The sequence below is a fragment of the Phyllosticta capitalensis genome (genome assembly GCF_038381095.1).
Source record: "Phyllosticta capitalensis strain CBS 128856 chromosome Unknown BKA78scaffold_6, whole genome shotgun sequence".
Classification (NCBI taxonomy): domain Eukaryota; kingdom Fungi; phylum Ascomycota; class Dothideomycetes; order Botryosphaeriales; family Phyllostictaceae; genus Phyllosticta; species Phyllosticta capitalensis.
Window position 1 is genome coordinate 1,297,054 of NW_027117444.1, and position 22,652 is coordinate 1,319,705.

The window sequence follows — 22,652 nt, forward strand, 5'->3', positions numbered from 1 at the left end:
CGACTTACATGGCGATTTGCGTCGAGGCTCCTTGCGATCTCCTTCGATTAAGAGCTGATCGACCCGTGGACTCGTGCGCCCTGCTGCTTCTTGCAGACTCGAGGTCATGGCCTGGTCCTGAAGGGGACCGACCACAGCGTGTTGCCGTCCTCCGTGCTTTCTGGAATCTTTCAAAACTGTGCAAAGAGACGGACACTCCCATGCTCGCCAGAACGGGCATGAGTTTGCAGACAAACCATCCAGACCTTCCAGTCCTCGGAATCGAGCATAGCATGGGGAGGTCTCAGGCTCCTCTTCTTGAACTTCAAAAAATGAGAGGTGTTCCAGATTGGCGCAATGAGATTCTTGTGTGCCCTAGTTGCTAGTTCGCTCCGCACGTACGAGGAGTTGTCCGTCGACCACGCAAAACTGGGGACAACAGCCGAGCAGTCATCGTCAGGCCCAAATAACAGGTTTAGTAAGGGTCGTATTTCGGCTCTCGAGCTCCATTTTTCCTGCCAATGCTCTTCAGACGACAGACTCGCTGCAGCCAAGCCCCTGAGTGGCCGCCAATCGACTTTTCGATCTGATCCACGGACCAAAAACCACAAAGGCCACGGGCACAAAGCTGACACCACACCCAATGCCAGCAAGTAGCACACTCCCGCCAACGAAGCCAAGTCGAGTATACAGCGCGGTAGACGCCAGCGGGAGACAAGCACCAACGATGTTCTCGCCGGCCGCGACGTCTGCAATCGCAGAGGCGGCATAAGTGGGATACGCATCCTCGACGTAGTGAGAAGCAGCGGTCATAACGGTTTGAATTCCGATGCCGACGAGTGCGATGCCGATGGTTGGTGCAATCCAAGGTTGCGGATGCGATTCAGAGGTCGTGAAAGCGTATAAAAAGAGACCACCAGCAAGGCCGAAGAACGATGCGGGAATGGCGAGGTACAAACGAGCTTCGGGCTTGTGAGCATCCGGACTCGTCTTGTCCCCGCTTCTTGCATAGAAACGATCTTGAAGCGGGGAGATGAGCAGTCCAATGGCGATCCCAATGACAAGCGCGGCTTGAACAAGCCCGGTGCTTGGAGCGGAAAAGTTGTACAAGGTGCGGTAGACCAGTGGGATGCTTTGCGTATAGATGAGAGCGTTTCCAAAGCAAAATGATGACCACAAGGTGGAGCACAGGACCACTGGCTCGGTGGTGAGCATGCGGAGAGGACGGCCAATGGCGGACTTGAAAAGAGCAATCGTGCTGGCGTTGTTGATTCCCTGATGACCATCTTGCAGGCCCTCGGAGGCAATGATCTCTCCACGGGTTTCAGGGAGTAAAAAGAATACGAACGGAAAGATGATGACGTAGAGAATGATCTGGACATAGAAGACCCATCGCCATTCGAGAGTCGTCATAATAGCCCCTCCAATCACGGGGCCAATTGTGGTGCCAGAAAGGAGGGAGAAGATGTACAAAGAAATGGGTAAGCTCCTGGTCAGCGCATCCTCCCAAAGATCGCCGCAAATGCCGCTGGTAATATTCTCAAGAATTCCTGCGCATCCACCGGTGATGATTCGCGTGACGATGAGAGTCGCAAAGTTCTGGGCGCAAGCTTGAGGGACGATGAATACGACGAAGAGCACGTACACAACCAGATAGGCTTTTCGCACGCCAAAGGTTTCCATAAGGGGGAGGATGGCCAAAGGCACGATGCCTGCGGAAAGAGTCCAGGAGAAGACAGGCCAGAAGGAGTTGGGAAAATGCTCATCGCTCACGTCGAATTGAGCATTGATATCATCTGAGGCCGCGGTCATAGCAGTGCCATTCAGACCGACGAGGAAAGTGATGAAGCAAGATAGTATTGTCACACGCCATTTCTTTCCAAATGACCAGTTGTAGCTTGGGAGAGGTAAGCAACAAGTATGTCATGCCAATTCGGCCGCGGGAACCAAAACATACGGATTTCTGGGATCATCGTGCCACGCGAAGCCGTGCTTTTCAAAGTCACTCGCATCAGAGTCGCACTTTTCTGCCTCGCTCTGTCTCATCTTCGCGTCTCTGATAGACTGCCTGTCTAAAGCCGAATCTGAGAGAGCTTTGCACGGTCAATCTGGTAGGGTCGTGGTTTTTCTCGAAGGAATTCTCCAGCAGGTCGTATGCTCCTTCTGGACGACTGAAGAACATGTTAAGAGAGGCGGAAAATTTCAAGCGGAGGGTTGGCCGGCTACTTGAGGGGCTGCCCCGGCCACCTGGCGGTGTCAAGCCAAGAGAGATCTCCATCTGCCACGTCTATGAGCTTGAGGTAGCGAATGGTGCGAAGAGCTCTCATGAAGGCTCAATATCCTTCGAATCGTCGTTTCCTGGGATTTGGGACGCTTGAAGCATCCTTAGTCGGCTGGGCTTTGTCGAAAACTGACCGAACAGACGGGACGGTCTGCTCTGAAGAGACGACAGTCTTTCTGACATCATGACGTTCAGGTCTCCCAAGAAATGGCGGCGATTGCGTAAAAGAAACCCGGGGCATGCAAGCGGAGCAGAACGTCGCGGAAGATCTGCACAAGGGGCTGTCGTGGAAGAGCATGACTCAGGGCTGAGTCAGCTCGGCGTCTACGGACAGGAACGTAGCTTCGATGAACGACCTCAACACAACACCTGGAGTCCTCGTCGCCTAGATGAAGGCAGATGAATACTCATGTCGCTAGACAGCCTTCCAACTGAACTATTTCGGCATATTCTTGAATCTGTCTTGCTCGATCCGGACAACGGCCTCTACAATGCGCTCCATTGTCGACTGATTTCCAGTAATGTGCCCCAGTGTGAATCTCACCTGCCCAACTTAGACAGATTCCTAATAGATGAATGCAGGAACTTTTAATTTCGAAGTGCTAAACCTGATTTGGTTCCACCAAGTTCTGCATCCTCGCAATGCGTCGTCGGCAATATGGAAGCAAATGTCTATGAGCTTTGTTACGCGCTTTCTGTACCATCTGATGGGCATAGAAAGTCCACAACTCCGCAATACATTCGCATCCTTCCTGAAAAAGTTTTTGGATAAACTCCTGCCATCGGATTCATCGGAAAGAGATCGGTTTGAGCTCGCGTTTAAGCTTTGCAATATTGCCTTCCAGCAATCGGGTCAGACTTTTCTTCAAGTCTGCGACCTATGTTTCCCCTTCTATCAATTGCCTGAAGGAGACCGCCCAGATCTGGAGCGTCATCTCGCCGTCGCCGCCATCTACCTCGGTCACAAGGAATACGTCAAAGAGCATCTCTCGACCCTGCTTCTACCCAAGATGATGAGTGAATTCTTCGGAACTCCGCTCTACGCAGCTTGCGCCGTTGGCGATCTGTGGCTAGTCCGCTCATTACTGGAAAGTGGTGCCGACGTCAATCAGGAAAGTCTGTACGCAGGGTATCCATTAGAAGCCGCAGTCTCGAGCAACCATATCGAGACAGTGCGCGAATTACTCATGGAAAAGCACAGGCATGTGGGCTGGATCGACGACAGAATTTGTGCACTTCTATCTTCTCTTGGAAAACCAGCAAAGAGGAGTGCTCGCGCGTTCGAACATTGGAAAAGAGATCAGAGCGTCTCAGAATGTGTTCGTCTGCTCAGAGTTCATTATAGTAACACATGTGAGAAAGATCCGATGATAAATAGGACCGGGCCAACACCAAGCCAACGAAGGTTTATCATGTTCGCAAGGCTAGTCTGGCGGAGGTCGGATTGGTGGACTTTCGTTGACCAATTATAAACTAGATGAATGGCTGTGGAAAGAGAGTTGTTGCATGTAGTTCATTGACTGGATGCTATTTGAGTGGCCCTATCTTTCAGTGCGCCGAAATCATCTGCGTAAGGCGTGGGCATATCAACAATATTGTGGCTGAATGTTTTTTGTGCATCGTTCAGGATCGTGCAAGACCGCCTCTGTCTCTTCCCCGGCCACCGCGGCCAAAACGAATGCTTGGAGGGATGAATCTAAGCGCCGCAACTGATTTTGTGACATCCTCCATCAACACATCAGCTTTAGACGGAGTAGAAGTTGAATTCGACGTGTTGGCTGTACTGGTAGTCGACGAGCCGCCGTTCTTATCGAAGTGTTCAGTCTCGCCTCGCTCGGGCTTCTGCTTTGATTTTATGTTTTGATCGGCGACACACTCTTTGTTTGGTGCAGCGACAACATTCGGATCATCCGAGCCCAAGTCCATTGGCTCAGCGTCGTCTTGAGATTTCGTCTTCGTCAAGTCGTCAGGTGCCATGCCATCTTCATCGAATACGATTCGACGAGGGACAGGTTTCGCTGCCTTTTCGTTCTTCTTTGGCGTATTTTGCTCCTTTGCATAGTGTGATCCAGAGGACTTCGACGGTTTGTTCTCGATGAGCATGGAGCGGAGCCCATCTATGCCAAACTTCAGCACGGTGAAGTTGTAGTTTTTGGGATAGTCGTGCTTGGCTACCATGTGCTCTCGTCGCATCTTGGGCGTCTTGCACATAACCTTGCATCCCTCGGCAAAGCAAGCAAACTAACATGCAGTCAGCATCGTGTTTTTGAAATTGTAGTCTGTACTCACAATCTTTTCCCCTCTTTCTCTGGAAGTTTGCTTGATTGGATCATGGTATTCGTCAAAATGCAGGTTGAGGAATTGCTCCGAGGGAAAGTTTACGCGACAGACGGAGCAGCGGTTCACGTGGCACTTTTGGTAGTGGACGTCATAGTCGGCGTAGGATGCGAAGCTCAGCGGGGGATGAGATGGAAGAGAACAGGTCATGATCGCCGCAGACGCGGCAGAGTCGTCGACGTGAACATATTTGGCAGCGGCCGGAGGACTCGAGGAGTCGTCATTGGCTTCCGGAGTCGGCGATGCAGATTCTGCTCGTGAGCGCTTGGCCATGATGCTGGTGGTGATGAGAGAATTACTCGGCTGTGTGTCTGTTCTTGCGATGGATCCGCGTCGTGAGTGGATTTGGTGATGCGAGTGTCGAGTTGGTCGTGGTAAGGTAGTTGAGACCGGCCGGGGCGCAGCAGCTGTGGCGGTGTTGGTGCCACACAAGGTAATCCAGGTGGTGTTGAGCGGATGCGGTTGGATCCGTGCACCTCTCTCAACTTGAACCCTTGCGCAACATTCATCTTCACCTCACCCGCAACGCGGGCTTCTCACACTTTTCCCTCGTCGCTGCTGGGTCTCTGTCCGACCACCCCGCCGTCGTCAAATCCTCCCCTGGTATCCGCCACTCCACCTGGCGCTCTTCTCTCGGGATAACGGCTGCCATCCATGGATCGCGACGACACCGCAGCCAGCCCGCAGTTCGCTCCATTTGAAATCTGACCCGGCCTGGCCTTGTATGAACCTTCATACAGTCCCTCTCCATGGCCATCTCTGCCGAGCCAGCTGAAAAGTGCGCGTGAATCTTTCCATGGCGCCGCCCGCTTCGCTAATTCCCTCAGGCTCGCTCGTAAACTCGAGCAGCAGCTCAAATCGAAGCCCACCGACCAGCGTGCCGCCAACGGGGCTATACTGTCACTCCTTCAAGAGTGAGCCTGGCTTTTTCGCCGTCCCCGCAACCGCTGACAGCACTCAGATATCGCAGCGAGTGCGAAAAGATTGTCCATACCGATTTTGGACATGCCTCGGAACACCACGTCGAGCCCCAATTGTGGGAGACTCACGGCAAAGTCAATACGTATTTCAGGAAACAATTGAGTGCGGTACGTTTGGAGTTTTGGACGACCTGTTCTCTGGGCGAAGCAGCTTACAGGCCTACCCTAGTTGAACAAGGACGGCCGCACCAAGGCAGTCGAGACACGCATTGTACAAAAGCAATATCTCGAATTTATCAAATCCAGCCAAAGGTTCTACCGTCAATACATTCTCTACCTGGACAAGGCCTTCGGCGGAACACCGGAGCTCCGTGAACTCGCAAAGAAATGGAAGAGCGATTGTGCGTTTTCCCCAACCGATGTCCCGGCATAACTAACAGGAGGAAAAGTGCCGCAGGCCGAGCCAACCCAAGGACTGTCCCCTCAATTGCAAGCCCTGATCAAACCGTCGATATACCAGGCCGTCATTCAGCTTGGTGATCTCTCGCGCTACCGTGAACTCCAGCGAAGCGAAGCCCAGCGCAACTGGAGCTATGCGATTGGATATTACAGCTTGGCGTTTAAAATCAACCCCGATTCTGGCATATCCCATAACCAGCTGGCTGTCGTGGCGCTTGCTGATGGAGATCACTTCCGGGCTGTCTACAATTTATACCGGTCCCTCGCAGCAAAGGAGCCCCACCCCATGGCCAAGGGCAACTTGGAATTGGAATTCAAAAAAGTCATTACTGCTTGGGACAAGGGCGAGCTCATTGGGAGACAGTCCAACGGTCAAGGAAAGGGAGCCCACCGGGCGCTCAAGGCTTGGTTCGTACGGTTGCATAGCAAATGCTATCGCGGGCAAGAATTTGCCGGTCATGACGAATTGGAGAACGAGGTTCTGAGTCAATTGGCTGTAGAACTCAAAGAGCGTTCTCTGGAAGGCCTTCTTCAAAAGTTTGTGCTCGTCAACACAGCTGCCGAGTATTTTGCTTCTGTCAAGCTTCAAGGTACGTTGCAGACGTGGTTCTGCCAAATGCGTACTAATCAACCTCAGGCGGCGACACAAGTCCTGAGCGGTTCCGGGCATACTTTTTCTTCCTCCGATTCAACATCAAGACCTTCAACATTCTCCTGCGAATCTTGCAAGCCGAGCTGGAACGTTTGACAGGCGAAGACGTCGATGGGCCCGACTCACAACCCCTGTCGGAAAAGGTCACGGCTGTCGCCAGGCGTGTCCTACCAGGACTTCGCCTCTACAGCACTTGGTTTTTGAAGAATTGGAGTGTTCTATCAGCTGATATCGAGGGATCTGCGCACTCCAAGGTCGATGCCCAAGAGTTGTGGAAGGCTTACGCCGAGACTTTGACGCTTCTGGCTTCCGCATTCAATGCTGAGTTTCTGCCATTGGAGCAATATCTGCTCGAAGAAGATGTGGAGACGCTTGGATTCCAGCCTTTGCTTGCCGACAATACCAAAATGCGCTGGTTCGACGGACCTGTGCCAAAAGCCAAGTGGTCGGACGACGACGTCAAAAGGAACCATCCCAATGTCGAAATGCTCATGCGAATTCGCGACCTCTTGGTGGATGGGTTGGAGCTTATGAGAGATGAGGTAAGTGCATCGTTGGCTTTGCAAAACTGTGTCTAACTGTTGAACAGAAGTCGCCGATTTTCCTGGACAGCATGCGCTTTGTGTATCAGGAAGCTGGCATCCCATCCCAGCTTTTGGCCAGTCCATCAAATAATGCCGAGACCGCCTTGCCCGTGGATGGTCCTCCGATTGAGATTCCAAGGGGTACCGCTCCTGTCAATGACGACCAGGTGTCCCATGCGGCTCCGTCTGAGACGACTTCTGTCACCATGTCCAAAGACGCCGCCATGAATCGCATGGTTGATGACCTGCTTGGCCCCGAGGACGGACTGGAACCTCTCCCGGAGGAGGATGAGAACATTCCTCCTACGCCGCCCGAGCAGACATTTGAAGATACTGCTCTGATCAACGATGGATCCTATGGCATTACTCCTATCACGGCAGCAGACTACGTCAACATGGTTCGCAACTACAGCCAAGCATCTTGCACCCCCGATCGTATGCATCGCAACTCGACAGCCTCTCCCTCTGTCCAGCACTTCCCGTCTCTGCCGTCATTGCCCGATCACTCGGGGATTTGGAACAAGAACTACTCCATGACGTCGCACAACACCCCCGCTGTTCCCCCTGGTCTCAACGTCGGCTCTAGCGCTGGTCATTCGAGAAACGGATCTTTAAACGCGTCGTGGAGCTCAATGCCCAATGGTCAGATTCGACGAAGCTCTCCGCCATATGGCACCAACGCTTCCTACGAAGCGACACTTCCAGGAGTCTCCCCCTACGGCAACATTGGTCATATGGCTGATCACTTTGTCGGACAGCCACTGCATGCTTCTCTGGATATGAGGGGCTCCACGATGTTTGGTCAAAGTGGTTGGGGTACTGATGGCGTCAGCTGGAGTGCTAGCCGTCATCGCGGTTCCTACATTGACACACCTCCCAACGGTCAAGGCGGTTGATGCGGAAATTTGGCTGGAAAGTTTTTCACCGATATTCGAAGCGTTCCCCGCCGGTTCCTGCCCACGGACAATGTGGATACCGTGTCCGCTCGTTGGATCCCGAGGTCTGAAAAGGAGGGATCCGCGCCCCATCGAGGTTTCTCGGCTTCTTTGGCGCCTGCTGCAAGCTTTCAGCGCCACCAAAACGAGCGCCAAAAATGCAACTTGTTGCAGAGCACCTGTGCGGTCTTAGTTCATACCCTTTCGCCCGATTTCGGGAATTGCAGGGAGGACAGATGCGCCCGCCTGAGATGGAGGAAGACGAACAGATTGAAGATTGAAATTGTGTTTTGGAATGCTTTTGCCCTCTGGGCCATTACAATAACTAGGCTACAACCTGAATGGACGCTCTTTTGAAATTGGTGGTTTTGATGTCTCCTGATGCGCTGCAAGAGCAGTCACAAGCCCGTGGCGTGAAAGTAGCAAGTGCCTCCCACTTCCTGATGATGAATCCTCACTACAACTCCAAAATATTCCTGCGAAGAGCGGCCTTTCGCAAGAACAATTTGCAACCTCACAAGAAAACATCGACAATGTCATTCTGCATGGGCCTGCGCAGACTAGCCCCAGTAGCTCGATTCGGCGCACTGACTCGCGGCGGTTTACGGCGATTAGCCCCTCCTCCACTGGCCCCGCAGCGCTCACCTTTGTTTTCAAGCTCCTCCAACACATTTCGTCGTCCATACACAGCCATCAAAATGTCTACCGGAAACTTTGAGCTTCTTTGCCTTGAGAACCCTCTTCTCGACATCCAGGCCGTCGGGTAGGACGCACTTCGTCCAAAGAGCTGGACAATGGCTGACGACAAACAGAAACGAGGCGCTGCTCGAAAAGTATGGCCTCAAGGCCAACGACGCCATCCTCGCCGAGGAGAAGCACTTGGGACTGTACGAGGAGCTGCTAAACAACTACGACGCCAAGCTCATCGCTGCTGGTGCCGCTCAAAACTCTGCCCGCGGTGCTCAGGTACGCATCTCCACCACCGTCGTCGTCGTCGGCGACTTTTTGTTTTCGGGAGGTTCTCTAACACAACTGCTGCTGCTAGTACATCCTGCCCCCAAACACGACCGTCTACGTTGGATGCGTCGGCAAGGACAAGTACGCCGACATTCTGCGCGATGCCTGCAAGAAGGCCGGCCTGCGCGTCGAGTACCGCGTCGACGAGGAGCAGCCGACCGGCCGCTGCGGTGTGGTCATCACCGGCAACAACCGCAGCTTGTGCACCGACCTGGCCGCTGCCAACTGCTACAAGCTGGACCACCTCAAGCAGCCCGAGATCTGGAAGCTCGTTGAGGATGCCAAGGTCTACTATGTCGGTGGCTACCACTTGACCGTCTGCGTGCCGGCCATTCTGGCGCTCGCGGAAGAGGCGGCTGCCAAGAACAAGGTGCGTTCCAGAAGAATATCACATCCAAAGGCAGCGACTGACCGTGACAGATCTTCGCCCTCTCCCTCTCCGCCCCCTTCATTCCCCAATTCTTCAAGGAGCAGCTCGACAGCACGGCGCCGTACTGGGACTACGTGATTGGCAACGAGACGGAGGCGCGGTCGTGGGCGGCGTCGCACGACCTCAAGACGGAGGACATTCCCACCATCGCGACGGCCATGGCCAAGCTGCCCAAGAAGAACACGGCGCGCGAGCGCACCGTCATCATCACTCAGGGCACCGACCCCACCGTCGTCGCCGTCGCCAAGGCCGGCGGCGAGGTCGCCCTCAAGGAGTTCCCCGTCCACGCCATCGACAAGAGCCAGATCAACGACACCAACGGCGCCGGCGACGCCTTCGCTGGTGGTTTCCTCGCTGGTATCGTCGAGGGCAAGGACTTCGAGACTTCTATTGACATGGGCCAGTGGCTCGCTAAGCTCAGCATTCAGGAGCTGGGTCCTTCTTACCCCTCGCCCAAGCAGTCCTACCCTGGCAAGTCTGCCTAAGCGTGGGATGATGCACATCTGTTGATGCATTGGGATTTTTATGAAGTGCAAAAATAAAAAAGAGATAATTTTCTTAAGCGGTCTGGGTTCATTTAGCGAGGCCTTTTTTCAACCGGGCTACGACACAAGACTTCCTCCAGGAGTCCATGAATCAACTTCACGATCAAGAAGCATCAAAAAGACACACGGGAACTGGCTTTGTGGTGGAGAAAAGCAAACCCGATTTCCGATATACGGGCACTTGGCTTTCCCGTAGTAGAATATGAAGTTAAATCAAGAGAGAACAACTACTGCCACTTTGAGGCTTTATCCAGACAACAGTGTGAAAATGACAGTCCCAACAAGCGCAACCAAACTTCTGATGGATACGACGGTTTACATACACCATCGAAGATGAGATTCTTTACTCCAAGGAAGGATAGAAAACGCCTGTCCGATGCTTGCGCCTTGCTTCTTTTCAAAGATGGGACTTTGTCCCATATCCGATCCAAGATACAGTGCCAGAAAAAGGGGAGAGGTTGGGTAGGTAGGTGAGTAGTAGGTAGACAGGTAGACACGGACAAGGTACAAAAACGCGCCGCTCTACTCGTCCTCGTCGCCTTCGTCCTCGTCCAAATCCGTGCGCTCCACGATTAGGTTGCCGCTGCGTCCAATGCGCTCCTTGATCGTACCGCCCTTTTTCAGATCAAACTCTTCCCGCGGCATGGGCGAGACGAGGACGAATTTGTACTCGTGCTCGTATGCTGTGGGCTTCTCAGCGCCTTCTTGCGACGCCTGTTGCTCTTGCAAGACATCATAGCACTCGACAAAAGCATACAGTTCTTCCATATCAGCGTCAGGGGCAAAACGGCGCACCACGCGGTCGCCTGAGGGCATGCGGAGGCTGATGCGCACCGCGTCCTTGACCTCCGGTCCCGGCTCGCCAGCAATGGAGCGCGCCCTCCATGCTCGCCATGCCGCGAGGTTGCGCGCTTCGCGCTCCTTGGCTTCCTGCCTCTCGCGCTCTTCTTGCTCTGCGCGCCGGCGGGCTTCTTCCTCCTCGCGACGCCGCCGTGCCCGTTCGCGATCTTGTGCCAGGGATCGCTCGTATGCCGTGTCTTGGGCTTGCCGTATGTTTCGCGCCGCCTGCTGCTCAGCGCGTGTAGCGCGTGTCCTGTTCAGGGGCTCCGAGTTCTGGGCTATGGCGGTTTGGAGTCGCGACATGAAAGTTGCTGGAGGCGTAGGACCGACAATGCGTGCGACGGTGGACATGGCGGTGGAGGACACGGCGGGAGTGTGTACGATGAGAGCTGCGAAAGGGAATTTGGTACAGTTGAGCGCGTTGGATACCTGGTAGGCCTCTGCGTCCTGTACATTACCCGCCCAAACGATGATGTTGTTCGCGGGGTTTCTTATGAAAGCCACAACATCGGGAGACAGAAGGGTCTCGCGGACGAAGGACGCCGTGTCGTCGTGCTCGGATGAGACCAACACCACCAATAAGAACTTAAGCTCCTTCTTCGCCAAATCAAACGCCTGCGCGTAGCCACCCTCGAAAAATGGAATCTCGTGGGCGCCGTATTCTTCCTCAAACTCCCTGATGAACCTCGCCGCAGTGTCTCGCGGATTTAGGGGCCGTCGCCCACTCGTGTCTCTCCGGCGCGCGTTCGGAGCAGCCCGCATCCCGATGAGCCGGGGGAGAAACGGGAACAGGTAAGAAAAGACATTGAAGAGTTTGGATACAATGCCGTATGCGAATCGAAAGGGAAAGAGGACCAGGGACAGTATGAATGGAGCTTGCTGCGTAACTTGGTGTTCAGGCTGGGGAACTACACGCGGCGCGGGCTCGAGATTGCGACGGCCGATGGCAGACGAGCGTCCAAAACCGTTTGCCAGAGTTTCTCTTCGCCGGATGTCTTGGGGCGCGGGGATGGTTTCTTCTGGTATTGCGGGCTCAGCGGGTTCACCGTCGAAATGCCTAGATATGGCAATCTTTATCAGGTTAGCATATGCCGGAATTGTTGAGCGCGGTAGGCACACCTGTACGTTCCACTGACATCTCTGCAATAATGGAATTGCGGTTTCGACAGACTGATCGGTGACGGCGGTGAATTGCTGGAGGGCCGTTTGTTGGTCTTCGGAGAGCTGGCCAATGTCGCCGGAGCCGGAACCAGAGCCAGAGGAGGAAGACATGACGCAGGGCCAGCAGCAGAGGAGCAGCGCCGGAAAGCGTGAGGCTCGGCTGGAGCTTTAAAAGGCCAAAGGAGTGTTGTTGGGGATGAGAAGACGTGGTCGTGATGGATAGTCGTGTCGGCAATGACGCAGGCGGGCGCGGCGGGCATGCTGTTGTGGAAAAGTGGTGGCCGCATCCATCCGTCGAGTCTCTGTCGTCTCCCGCTTCCGCTCCCGCTCGAGCTGAAAGCTACTCCGTCGTCTCTCTACACGTTGCCGTCTGTCCCCTGATGGATGGGCTTTGTTCGTCCGCCCCGCCGCCGCCTCCTCCTCGACGTTGTCTCCAGCTGCCTTGTTCCGAAACCTCGACCACCGACTCAGGTGGCCCAAGCCCCCGCGACACCACGGCCGCCCTCCTCCGCGACTACATAGCCCTCTGACCATGCTGCATGAAGCTTCCCAGCGCTGATGGCAGCAATTGGAGGAAGCCCGGGTGAAAGCCGCCGGGCTGTCGCTTCCCCCAGGCCAAACAAAGGACGCGGTATCATGACCCAGAGGCCCTTCGACACGGCCAGGCCATACTGACCAACCTCTCTCCGCCCCGCAGACTATAACCCCAAAAGCAACATCCTTTGCCGGAACGTCACTATATACGGCCACTGCCGTCACGAACACAACGGCTGTGTCTTCCAACACGACCCTACCAAGATCGCCTCTGCCCAATCCGAAAACGTCAAGAAGCGCTTCAACGTCGACTCGCCCTCCTTCACCCCCCTCCAGCCCGCCTCAAATGGCGCCGCATCCTCGCCGAGAGCTACAACCATATCTCCAAAAGCCGCCAACGCGGCCGTCTTCACGCCAAAGTCCAATGTCAAGTCGTCCATACTTACTCCTGTCCATACCAAAGACCCAGCGACAGAATGGCATGGGCACGACTTTCAGGAGTTTGTGCCACAGGGATTCGACGTTCAGGTACGTTTGGTTTCAGGTCGCGTTTGGAAAGCCGGCAGTTTGCTGCGTCGCAAACGTTTGACGATATGGCTGCCATCATGGCCCACTTGTTTCCCATCTTTTCTGGAGTGTTGCTCTTCTGGTTCAATCTAACATCGCACAGGGGGAAAGCGCCGTCTCGGCTGCCCTGAATCCATATGATAGCTTTACACCTGCTGCTATGAGTGGAATGAGTCCGGCAAACCATGCGGCCCAGTTGAATCCTTATACCCAAGATGCGGCAACCATGGGCGGCGCTGCTTTCTTTCAGAATGCTGTAGGCGGTTTCCCCCAGCCAATTCAATACCACCTCTATGCGCCAATGGGCCCCCATCCGGAGAATCTCTTGAGTTATCAGAAAACATCTCATGACTTTTTTATTCCTGATCAACTACGCGAGGACTTGCAGCGCAAGTCAGAAGCCACTCGCCAAATCCTACCCAATTCGACGCTGCCCAGCACTGTCGATCATTTTCATTCTCTGGTACCTTTGGACACCAACAATCAAAAGAATGCCGCCCTTTTTGGATATCCCACCTGGGTCTACAAGGCAGTTTCGGGCAAGGATGGTCTCACCTACACTCTACGAAGACTGGAGGGATACCGCTTAACCAGCGAGCAAGCCATTTTCTCTGTGCGGCCCTGGAAGCGCGTTGACAACGGAAGCATCGTTGCCATCCACGACGCCTTCACCACTCGGGCCTTTGGGGACAGTTCGCTAATCTTTGTGACCGACTATCATCCACTCTCCAAAACCCTCTCTGAACAGCATCTGCAGACTCCTCGTGGATTCCAAGGTAGAGCTCATCCTCAGACGGTCCCTGAGACTGTGCTCTGGAGCTACATTGTCCAGATTGCCTCTGCGCTGAAGGCGATTCACGCCCAAAGTCTGGCAGCTAGGCTGATTCAGCCCTCAAAGGTTTTGATCACTTCCAAAAATCGGATACGGCTCAATGCCTGCGCCATCCTCGACCTGATCCAGTACGACACGATTCGTTCTTTGACTGAACTGCAGCAAGACGACTTGTACCAACTTGGGCGTCTCATAATCACGTTAGCGAGCAACAACACAATCAATCCAGTCAACGCGCCTAAAGCTTTGGACGTTCTAGCTCGAACTTACAGCAAGGATCTCGTCGAGTGCATCTCTTGGCTCTTGAGCCCTCCATCGACTCCTCAACATTCTGCACTCGCGCCGAAAACCATCAACGTGTTTTTGGCATCCATTGCCGACAAGATGGCGATGGTCTTGGACAACACGTTCCATGCGGAGGACACGCTGACTTCCAACCTCTCACGCGAGCTGGAGAATGGTCGGCTAGTGAGGCTCATGGCCAAACTCAACTTCATCAATGAGCGCCCAGAATTTGAGAACAATCCCCAGTGGTCGGAAACCGGAGAACGCTATTATATCAAACTGTTCCGAGACTACGTATTCCACCAAGTCGACGCGAACGGGCACGCGGTGGTGGACCTGGGTCATGTCATCAGCTGTTTGAACAAGCTTGATGTGGCTAGCGATGAGAAGATTTCCTTGGTCAGCAGAGATGAGCAAAGTGTGCTGGTGGTGAGCTATAGAGAGGTGAAGAGGGGCATCGAGCAGGCTTTCAACGAGTTGATAAAGCCAAAGAGGAGATGAGAGAATATGAGACAAAACCTCGTTTCGGCCTGTACCCATGTACGCAACACTGCTTCATGGAGGGGGTATCAGTTTGGCCACGAGCATGGAAACGATAATGGCTGCTTGGTTTCTGTGTAAATCAGATGTTGGATGGTAGACAGTCACGAATACAACAACTTTGATCAAAGATGACGCGTGCAGCTTGAAGAATGTAGTCCAGTGATGAACGCGGTTTAGCTTCGGTTGCACAATGCTTTGAAGACGTGAATGCCGCGGCAAGTTCGGCAACTTGACACGACCACGCCATCCTATTCACCGTCCTCAATCACAAAATCAACACTTGATACAAACAAGAAGGACAGTCCGATGTCGCCCTATCCATGCGGGGTCTCGAAAGGGCATCGCCCCACATGAGTAATGCGATACCCCTCACGCCATTGTCTGAGCCTCACTCGCAATCCTCCCGCCATTTCACTACCACAACTTTCTGCGCAAACCCAACAAAGCTTCTTCCTGAGCCCTTGGCTTTCTTTGCATCAACATGTCGCAAGCGTTGAAGCTCGCCGTGGCTCAATCCCGCACTTTGGCCACCACTCAGGAAACTCTCAAGGCTCTCGAAGCAACCACCAAACGCGCCGCAGCCAGCGGTGTCGACCTCATCCTCTTTCCGGAGGCCTACCTGGGCGGATACCCGCGGACTTGTACGTTTGGAGCTGCGGTTGGGGCACGTGATCCCATTGGCCGTGATCAATTCCTACGCTACTTCCATGACGCTGTCGACCTCGGGGACACGCCCGTTGGCGCAGGCGACGCATGGGTTGACCGCAAGTTGCCAGTTGCAAAAGGGTCGTCAGCCCGGGGCGACGGGACCCGTGAAGAGCTGGAGCGCATCGCACGCGAGACGGGCGTGTTCGTGGTGACGGGGCTGGTGGAGCGCGCAGGCGGAAGCCTATACTGCACCGTGGTCTACGTGTGTCCGCGTCTGGGCATGCTGGGAAAGCGGCGCAAGGTCATGCCCACTGGCACGGAGCGCCTCGTGTGGGCTCAGGGCGCGGCGAGCACTCTCAAGGCCGTTGTCACTGAAATCAAGGGTGTCAGGCTTACGTTGGCAGCTGCCATCTGCTGGGAAAATCTGATGCCTTTGACGCGGTTCGCCATTTATTCTCAGAATGTCAACCTATACCTGGCGCCTACGGCTGACGCTCGCGACACTTGGTTGCCATTGATGAGGACGGTGGCTTGTGAGAGCCGCGCATTCGTTTTGAGCGCAAATCAGTGCGTGAGGAAGAAGCATCTGCCGGAATGGATCAGAGATCCGGCGTCAGCGAAGAAAGAGGTCGAAAAGAAGGATCCCTCCGCCGAGCTCAAATTGAACGGACGCAGAAGGTCTACCGTCACGACAAGAGAAGGCCACGAGATTTGTTTGCCCGTTGTTCCTAATGGAGCTTCGTCATCGGCCATTGAAGATGGGGACGACTCGAGGCCAAACAGCATTTCGCCCCGAGGTCGCCGCAAGTCCAAAATCACCGAGACGCCAGAGCATCACGAAATTTGCTGGCCAGAACCAAAGAGTGCGCAGGAGCAAGGAACCCAAGTTTCATCTCCTGAAGATGAGGAGTTTGTATGCAGAGGAGGCTCTTGCATCATCTCTCCTCTCGGCGATGTGCTAGCTGGCCCGCTGTGGGAGGAAGATTCTGACGGCCTTTTGGTCGTTGACGTCAACTTTGAGGACTGTGAGAGGGGAAGACTGGACCTCGATGTCGCGGGGTCGTATGCTCGCCATGACGCCTTCAAGCTCACGGTTGAGGGATTGGATCTCGCCCCTCCCCCTTGATTCGTTAATTGTCCTGGTCATTCTCTTATCAAAAGTTCAAAATGATTTTGCATCTCCCAGTCCAGTTTTCATTTCAAATGTGTCAAGACTCCATACGTTACTGTACAAACACCACATGCTTCCATTCTCTTCAAACTATTATCTCACAGCCCTCAACCAAGCAGCCCTATCCTCGACCGGCGTCCCCCCTTCATCTTTGTCGCTATCATCAATCAGGTCGATGACCACTGGCGTCGTATACCCCAAATCCGTTTCGCGGCTGTCGTACACAACGCCTGGCTCGGCCTCGTACACGTCTTCATGGTCACCATCCTCCTCGGAATACGCATAACCAGCCGCCAACTCCTCAAAGTGCCACCCCGGCTCGTGGTGGTTGCTGTCGGCAACGCTACGTCTTTCTCGGTGCTCCTGTCGCATAGGAGTCTGCTGTCGTCGCGCTCGCGTTTGTACGTGCGGCATTGCAAAGTGCTGCTCGACAATGCGCAATGCCGCCGCCGCAAGGTCTTGGTAGCCTCTGGGGTCACGCTTCGCACTCTGCGGCTGAGTGGCAAGACGGCGCGCTGGTGTTGGCTGTCTCGGTACCGTGTGTCGTCCCCCGGGGATGGAAGAGGAGCTATGCTTGCGCGAATTGTTGCGGTACGGCAATAGGTCTTTGATCTGCGGATTTGCATGCTCGTCGCGTCTCATTCTTGACGAGCTGGGAGTCGATGCGCTGGTGCCCACTGGCCGAAAGCCGCTTTTGCTGGCCTGGGAAAATGACCGTGTCGATCGCACCGACGAGTCTCCCCGTCGACGCTTTACTGACATGGTGGCTGTCGGATCGGATTGTGCGCGTTTCATTGTACTCTGCTGGCCGCCGGACAAATGCCAAGTAAGTTGTGGTGGTCAAATCGTCGAAAAACTCCTCATCGTCGTCCGAACTGCAGCACGCAGCATCGTCCTCTATTTACAGTCGCCTCGCTGCTTCTTTGTCTCGTGCCAAGCATCTGAACGCGGTCGCTGTCGCTTCTCAATGTGCGTGATGAGTGTGGATGCTGTCTCTTTGTTGGTGTAGGCTCGGCATTCAGGGGCTTGGCAACGACGTCTTCGATCTTTTGCGGTGGGTGGCAGAGCGCTTTCAGGTGAGTATGGCTTGCACTTCTGTTGAGTTTGCATGTTTTTAAATGGTGTTGTCACTAACAGAGTTTGGATACAGGGGAGATTTCGGCGATTTCGGAGCGCAAATGCTCGAGTGCTCCCAACCTATCTCCCAAGATACTTCAAATACTTTTCTTGCGCCCTGCGAAGCCCTTTCTATCACTGCCACGCGTCCTGTTCCAAAGATGGTCGAGACATTGTAGAGAAGTGAGCTCAATGTGAGTAATGCATCGACATGTCGGGTTAAAATCGTTAAACACGACAAATTGACATCACGATTCATCAACGACCAGGGGACTATGCAAGTGGAAAATTTTTGAAAAAGACATACATTGATTACACTACTCTTCCCTCAAGCTTACCTGAGCTTGATAGGGGTTGCAAATCCGCAAGGGAAGAAGACTTATACTCACCACCTGTAGCTACGTCCTGTTCGGCTCCTCGAGCGGGTCGGGCTTCTCGAACGACGCTCAATACCGAAAGGGTGAGGGCTTCTGTCGCGGCGTCTTGCCTCTCGCGAACGGGTCCTGCGCTGCGTACGAAGTCTGTCGAGCCTCATGATACTCGCAAGCATCTCAAGCGTGGGCGATCGGCGTCCGGTGCGCTCTGGGCTTCTATTGGGCGAAGCCGAAGCAGAGTGGACGACTCCCTCGCTGCTACTGCTAGACATAGAAGGAGGATGGGAAGAGTGGATGCCCATGGAAACATCACTGATGCTTCGGGCGTCGTCCTGCACAACGTTGCCATCCCTGAGGTCCTGCACAATGTTACCGAGGACGAACCTAGCAGGGTTGAAAAGAACAACACCGGCCATATCGTTGCCGATGGCCAGCTCCTCGGTGGGTTCTTCAAGCGCAATTGCGTCCATGCTCAGAGTAAGGTTGTCAGCCAGGGCATCGCCTTCCTGATCATACAGTTCACACCACCGTCCCGTTGCGTCTCCACAAGCCGGACACTTGAACGGCTCAGACATGGGCTTGTATACGTTGAGACCAGCGCAATTGGGCCCGCACCAAACAGGCACGAAGGTCTGGATGGTGTGGCCGCAGGTCAAGTTGTGCCACCACAACAGCCTCTGCGCTCCTCCAGAGCAGCGCCAGGCAGGTCCAAGGTTTCTTGCGTTGGTGTTGGGTGCCATTTCTTGTGTGGATATGGCGATAAGGGAAAGAGGCTTTGTTGTGAGTATAGACTGAATCTCCAAGGCCTGCTTGAATTGAAGTGTGATCGTTGATGATGAGAATTTCGAGCTGGATGAGTTTGAATATATACTCGCAATTCTCCAAGGGTAATTATACTGTCGTTTCCTATTTCTGTCGTAATGCCATCGCAATTCCTTTGATGAGGGCCTTTTCGCGCAGATAATGTGCGGACAATTGACCTCCAGTTGGCTTTGTTCTCGGTCGAAATAATAACATTGTTCGCGCTTTCTCGGACCATCATTGTCCTCGAAATGGGGTCGCCTTCGAAAGTGTAGTATCTTGAGCTGACGTATTAGGGAATGAAGGAAATCCCAACTCCGAATTATCGTGTTGGCAAAACGCTTGTGTCCAGACTACCAAGTCAAGATGTGTGGCGTGCATGCGAGGAGCATTCAAGCACCGCGCCACCAAAAGACTTGGATGTTTGAGCTCGTAAAAAGAGAGCCATGAGGAGCATTCAGTGGCACCACCGCGTTGGAGTTGATGTTTCTCCCGTAGCCCACTATGCTGTTATCATGCTCAACTGACAGTGGACTAATAGGTGTCCCCTGACATGTCACCTTGGACTGATGTCTTTCCCAAATAGACATCTGCTTTGAACAATATTGTAGATACCCATTCGCATTGGGAAGAGGCTTTCCTGAGTGGCACCACAGCTGTCCACGAACAGCGAGAACCACCAAGGTGAAAACCACCAGCGCCGAGAACCACAAATGGCGAGAACCACCAATGGTGGAAACCACCAGCTGTAGGCACTGAACACCAATTACGATTCTGTTTCTCTTCCTCGTCGCCCACACTCGCATTTGAATCTTCTTCGCAGCGTCAGCCGTTTTTTCGCCTTTGCTTGACTTCAAGACCATTCAAGATGCCAAACGTCAAGCCCGCCCTCGTCAAGGCCAAGGACAACCTTAGCGGTCATGGCAGCAGACCGCAAGCCCCGCTCGCCGCCGGTGCGAGTGTCTACGCCCCAAGACACTCAAACCTCTCCGTCCGCTCCATCGCCCAGTCGGTCAGGGGCATGATGGGCCACAAGAATGTTGACCGAGCTGGCCAAGAGCTGGTGACTGACCATGCGGGCTACACCAGCTCGCAGCACGAGAACGCCGGCCCCGCCGAGAACGCTGTCCCAGCGGCGAACGTTGACCAGCCAGAGAACGCCGCCAAAGACAAGTCCAAGAAGGGAAAGAATCCCTTTTCCAAGTTGTCGAAGATCTGGAAGAAGCGCGTCAGTACCGAGGAAGATCAGCAAACAACTGCAGAGGACTCACATCCGACAGTAACGTCCGCCGCTCCGACCTCCCAAGTGCCTCCGCCCACCTTGCCTGTGCGATCGACCCTTCGCCCCCATTGCCAGCATCAGCTACGTCCTTGTGGCCACTTCGTCGAAACTCCGAACCCGACCTTCTGCGGAACAAACTGCCTTTGCTTTTCAGCCTTCGCCGCCGACAAGAAGCTGCTAGAAGACCCATTCGCTTGCACCGTCTGCTTGAAGGATGAAGTCAAGCGCCGCAATGATGCAAGAATGCAGCAGGTACGAGAAGAATATGCTGACTTTGGTCTCGAGGCAGTTCCTCAGCTGAGAGCCGAAGTTTGCCGCCTTCAGGACCAGTTGGAGCGTGAGGAATTTGAGATTGAGGAATTGAGGGTGGAACACGGCGGTCGCTTTTGCATGGCGGCGCCTCTCCCCACCAGTCACTCGCCCTCCATGGCCACTTGACCAGTACCCGCCCGATAAGCCGAAACAGTCCCTTTTGCAAACGAGCATGTGGGGAGCATTCATGCACACCGACTGCCCCATCCAAGCAGTATTCAAAGTCCTTCCGCGCGCTACCAGGGAGCAGTCATGCACACCGCCTATCCTATCCACGCAAAATTCAAAAGAAGTCCTCTCGCGCGATACCACGGAGCATTGATGCCCACCGCATACCCTTTCTACGCCAAATCCTCTCGCGCGCAACTGATGCGCGCTTCTGTCACCACAAGCAATCTCATCAGCACGGCGACCAGCCCTTCGCTTTCGTCTCTTCCTTGGTCTGTTACGCACCTCAACGCCTCGCCTTCTCGAAGACCGCTTTCACCGAATTTCTCTCTCAAGACTTGCTTTACGCTCTTAACAGCTTTCAGCCCGACAAACACACGCACGGCAACGGGAGACTGTTCAGATGAGTTTTACGTCTGATTTCTCGTCGTGCTTCTTCCATGTTGTCCAAGGATGGTGCAAGCATGACTTCGGCACCCATTCTCCATTCCCCCTCTGCTTTCTTTGTTGCACTATACCCCTCAGCTCAGTACCTGAGACTGCGCTGGCTTCTGGTTTATTTCCTCGCTCTCACCTTTCCTTTGCTTTTTCTATTCGTCGTCGCGTCGATACCCATAGACAAGCTCCCCTAATACATGAGGAGGTCTTTTTCAGCCACCAAAAGTGATTCCTGGCGATGTAATTAGTAACGAGCGTATGATTCTATGGTATGTCAGTTGTGCTGATGTCGACAGCTCTCTCAGTGGTTCTCTTTCACTTGGTCTCTTCACGTTCTTTGTGCACATCAATGGCAACTCCGTGGGTTGTCTCAGCCTCTGTCTTTGACAATAAAGACAAACAAGTGACGGACGCCTCGAAACCAAAAATAAAGATCGCTCTTGCGTCTCTCCCCTATTGTTCCTTATATTTCTACCTCGCCCGGTCGTACCTACCCCTTCTGGCCCAATTTGACATTCTCCTTTCCCAGGGCTCTGGCAGCTTCTTGCGAATTTTTCTTGTTTTCTTCTTGCAGCGCAGGACTACATTCGTTCACACCATTCGCATCATTCAATTCAATAGCACATCCGTTTCCATTCGAGACAGCAAACATCCCAAAGCCGCCGCACCAAACGCCACCACAAACAACCCGCATTATTCAGACAGCAGAGGTCGCCCAAGCTACCGGTTAGCAACTCGCTCACGGACCCTCAACCAGCTATCTACGAGGACACCCACTGACCACTCCGCCAGTATGATAGACGACGACTCGAGACCCAAGACTCGTCGAACCAACTGCGGCCGCCCGATCTACCGCTTCAAGTACGAGCGCGACCGCGTCACTCTTAGTATGCCGTGTTTTGAGCCGACCTGCCGCACCTGTCTCGACTGCCAGACCGCCGTCGAAATGTTCGAAGATACATACGCGCCGACGCGCTCGTTTCCCGCTGTGTCGACTCCCAGTCCTCCCGAAACAAACGACTACGAGGAGGAAGAGCAGCCGCTCCTCATGCCTTTCAAACCATGCACCGCCGAAAATAAGAAGACACAATCACAGCTGCGGTTCCGCGCGAAGAAGGCACATGCATCAAGCAGGTACGCCACTCGCTGCACTGCTTCCAAACTGAGAACCACTGTTCTGAAGTTTGATAGGCGGTCCCGAGACTTCTGTAATGCGGTGTCTTCTTCCGAAGACCTTTCGAGGCTAGTCGCCGAGAAAGAGACCCTGAAGAAGCGGCAGACCACGGTGTTGCGTTTTCACAAGCGGAGGGAGGAGTTTCGTCAACTGGCACAGCGCAACAAGGGAGTTTCGGGGAGGGAAAAGAAGTTGATTTTGGTCTTGAAGGGCGCAAAGCTGGGCTGTAGGTGGGAATGATGGCGCTAGATTCGTTTGGGTCCTTGT

The 22,652-nt window shown here is 54.0% G+C and overlaps 12 protein-coding genes across 12 annotated transcripts; 8 read left to right on the plus strand and 4 right to left on the minus strand.

The window, feature by feature from the left end:
- Positions 1 to 8: 8 nt before the first annotated feature.
- On the minus strand, positions 9 to 2,155 carry BKA78DRAFT_371531 (major facilitator superfamily domain-containing protein). The gene is made up of 2 exons (XM_066892708.1): positions 1,937 to 2,155; positions 9 to 1,876 (listed from the first exon to the last, which is right to left on the minus strand). Exons 1-2 carry the CDS (start codon positions 2,023 to 2,025, stop codon positions 508 to 510), a joined length of 1,458 nt encoding a protein of 485 aa, XP_066743433.1. The 5' UTR covers positions 2,026 to 2,155; the 3' UTR covers positions 9 to 507.
- Positions 2,156 to 2,627: 472 nt separating this feature from the next.
- On the plus strand, positions 2,628 to 3,807 carry BKA78DRAFT_151287 (uncharacterized protein). Its single transcript, XM_066882945.1, has one exon. It carries the CDS (start codon positions 2,833 to 2,835, stop codon positions 3,730 to 3,732), a length of 900 nt encoding a protein of 299 aa, XP_066743434.1. The 5' UTR covers positions 2,628 to 2,832; the 3' UTR covers positions 3,733 to 3,807.
- A 76-nt stretch (positions 3,808 to 3,883) lies between these two features.
- On the minus strand, positions 3,884 to 4,870 carry BKA78DRAFT_296452 (uncharacterized protein; the record flags this gene model as incomplete). The annotated part of the gene is made up of 2 exons (XM_066886623.1): positions 3,884 to 4,501; positions 4,550 to 4,870. The coding sequence occupies 2 exons, from the start codon at positions 4,868 to 4,870 to the stop codon at positions 3,884 to 3,886; spliced, it is 939 nt and encodes a 312-aa protein (XP_066743435.1).
- A 150-nt stretch (positions 4,871 to 5,020) lies between these two features.
- BKA78DRAFT_316816 (uncharacterized protein) lies at positions 5,021 to 8,506 on the plus strand. The gene is made up of 8 exons (XM_066888655.1): positions 5,021 to 5,375; positions 5,425 to 5,511; positions 5,559 to 5,685; positions 5,747 to 5,918; positions 5,967 to 6,566; positions 6,614 to 7,170; positions 7,218 to 8,031; positions 8,086 to 8,506. The coding sequence occupies exons 1-8, from the start codon at positions 5,347 to 5,349 to the stop codon at positions 8,106 to 8,108; spliced, it is 2,409 nt and encodes an 802-aa protein (XP_066743436.1). The 5' UTR covers positions 5,021 to 5,346; the 3' UTR covers positions 8,109 to 8,506.
- Positions 8,507 to 8,845: 339 nt separating this feature from the next.
- BKA78DRAFT_252581 (adenosine kinase) lies at positions 8,846 to 10,079 on the plus strand (the record flags this gene model as incomplete). The annotated part of the gene is made up of 4 exons (XM_066884748.1): positions 8,846 to 8,910; positions 8,960 to 9,113; positions 9,193 to 9,534; positions 9,585 to 10,079. The coding sequence occupies 4 exons, from the start codon at positions 8,846 to 8,848 to the stop codon at positions 10,077 to 10,079; spliced, it is 1,056 nt and encodes a 351-aa protein (XP_066743437.1).
- A 582-nt stretch (positions 10,080 to 10,661) lies between these two features.
- BKA78DRAFT_283852 (uncharacterized protein) lies at positions 10,662 to 12,359 on the minus strand (the record flags this gene model as incomplete). Its single annotated transcript, XM_066885678.1, has 2 exons — positions 12,099 to 12,359; positions 10,662 to 12,050 (listed from the first exon to the last, which is right to left on the minus strand). Exons 1-2 carry the CDS (start codon positions 12,249 to 12,251, stop codon positions 10,662 to 10,664), a joined length of 1,542 nt encoding a protein of 513 aa, XP_066743438.1. The 5' UTR covers positions 12,252 to 12,359.
- Positions 12,360 to 12,698: 339 nt separating this feature from the next.
- Positions 12,699 to 15,028, plus strand: BKA78DRAFT_283855 (PAB-dependent poly(A)-specific ribonuclease subunit PAN3; the record flags this gene model as incomplete). Its single annotated transcript, XM_066885679.1, has 3 exons — positions 12,699 to 12,771; positions 12,838 to 13,196; positions 13,345 to 15,028. 3 exons carry the CDS (start codon positions 12,699 to 12,701, stop codon positions 14,857 to 14,859), a joined length of 1,947 nt encoding a protein of 648 aa, XP_066743439.1. The 3' UTR covers positions 14,860 to 15,028.
- Positions 15,029 to 15,382: 354 nt separating this feature from the next.
- Positions 15,383 to 16,675, plus strand: BKA78DRAFT_252653 (nitrilase; the record flags this gene model as incomplete). Its single annotated transcript, XM_066884753.1, has 2 exons — positions 15,383 to 16,346; positions 16,404 to 16,675. The coding sequence occupies 2 exons, from the start codon at positions 15,383 to 15,385 to the stop codon at positions 16,673 to 16,675; spliced, it is 1,236 nt and encodes a 411-aa protein (XP_066743440.1).
- A 69-nt stretch (positions 16,676 to 16,744) lies between these two features.
- BKA78DRAFT_151395 (uncharacterized protein) lies at positions 16,745 to 17,611 on the minus strand. The gene has a single exon (XM_066882946.1). It carries the CDS (start codon positions 17,513 to 17,515, stop codon positions 16,814 to 16,816), a length of 702 nt encoding a protein of 233 aa, XP_066743441.1. The 5' UTR covers positions 17,516 to 17,611; the 3' UTR covers positions 16,745 to 16,813.
- Positions 17,612 to 18,266: 655 nt separating this feature from the next.
- BKA78DRAFT_316830 (uncharacterized protein) lies at positions 18,267 to 19,351 on the plus strand. Its single transcript, XM_066888656.1, has one exon. It carries the CDS (start codon positions 18,492 to 18,494, stop codon positions 19,041 to 19,043), a length of 552 nt encoding a protein of 183 aa, XP_066743442.1. The 5' UTR covers positions 18,267 to 18,491; the 3' UTR covers positions 19,044 to 19,351.
- Positions 19,352 to 19,835: 484 nt separating this feature from the next.
- Positions 19,836 to 20,852, plus strand: BKA78DRAFT_371535 (uncharacterized protein). Its single transcript, XM_066892709.1, has one exon. It carries the CDS (start codon positions 19,880 to 19,882, stop codon positions 20,729 to 20,731), a length of 852 nt encoding a protein of 283 aa, XP_066743443.1. The 5' UTR covers positions 19,836 to 19,879; the 3' UTR covers positions 20,732 to 20,852.
- A 1,152-nt stretch (positions 20,853 to 22,004) lies between these two features.
- Positions 22,005 to 22,625, plus strand: BKA78DRAFT_353661 (uncharacterized protein; the record flags this gene model as incomplete). Its single annotated transcript, XM_066891597.1, has 2 exons — positions 22,005 to 22,345; positions 22,403 to 22,625. The coding sequence occupies 2 exons, from the start codon at positions 22,005 to 22,007 to the stop codon at positions 22,623 to 22,625; spliced, it is 564 nt and encodes a 187-aa protein (XP_066743444.1).
- Between the last annotated feature and the right edge of the window lie 27 nt (positions 22,626 to 22,652).

Coding starts and splice junctions, on each gene's coding strand:
- BKA78DRAFT_371531 (XM_066892708.1), bottom strand. CDS start 2,025: ATGAGACAGAGCGAGGCAGAAAAGTGCGACTCTGATGCGAGTGACTTT. Junction 1,877..1,936: donor CACGATGATCCCAGAAATCC/GTATGTTTTGGT, acceptor ACCTCTCCCAAG/CTACAACTGGTCATTTGGAA.
- BKA78DRAFT_316830 (XM_066888656.1), top strand. CDS start 18,492: ATGGGAAGAGTGGATGCCCATGGAAACATCACTGATGCTTCGGGCGTC.
- BKA78DRAFT_151287 (XM_066882945.1), top strand. CDS start 2,833: ATGAATGCAGGAACTTTTAATTTCGAAGTGCTAAACCTGATTTGGTTC.
- BKA78DRAFT_316816 (XM_066888655.1), top strand. CDS start 5,347: ATGGCCATCTCTGCCGAGCCAGCTGAAAA. Junction 5,512..5,558: donor ATACTGTCACTCCTTCAAGA/GTGAGCCTGGCT, acceptor GACAGCACTCAG/ATATCGCAGCGAGTGCGAAA. Junction 8,032..8,085: donor TGGTCAAAGTGGTTGGGGTA/CTGATGGCGTCA, acceptor ACATTGACACAC/CTCCCAACGGTCAAGGCGGT.
- BKA78DRAFT_151395 (XM_066882946.1), bottom strand. CDS start 17,515: ATGAAACGCGCACAATCCGATCCGACAGCCACCATGTCAGTAAAGCGT.
- BKA78DRAFT_371535 (XM_066892709.1), top strand. CDS start 19,880: ATGCCAAACGTCAAGCCCGCCCTCGTCAAGGCCAAGGACAACCTTAGC.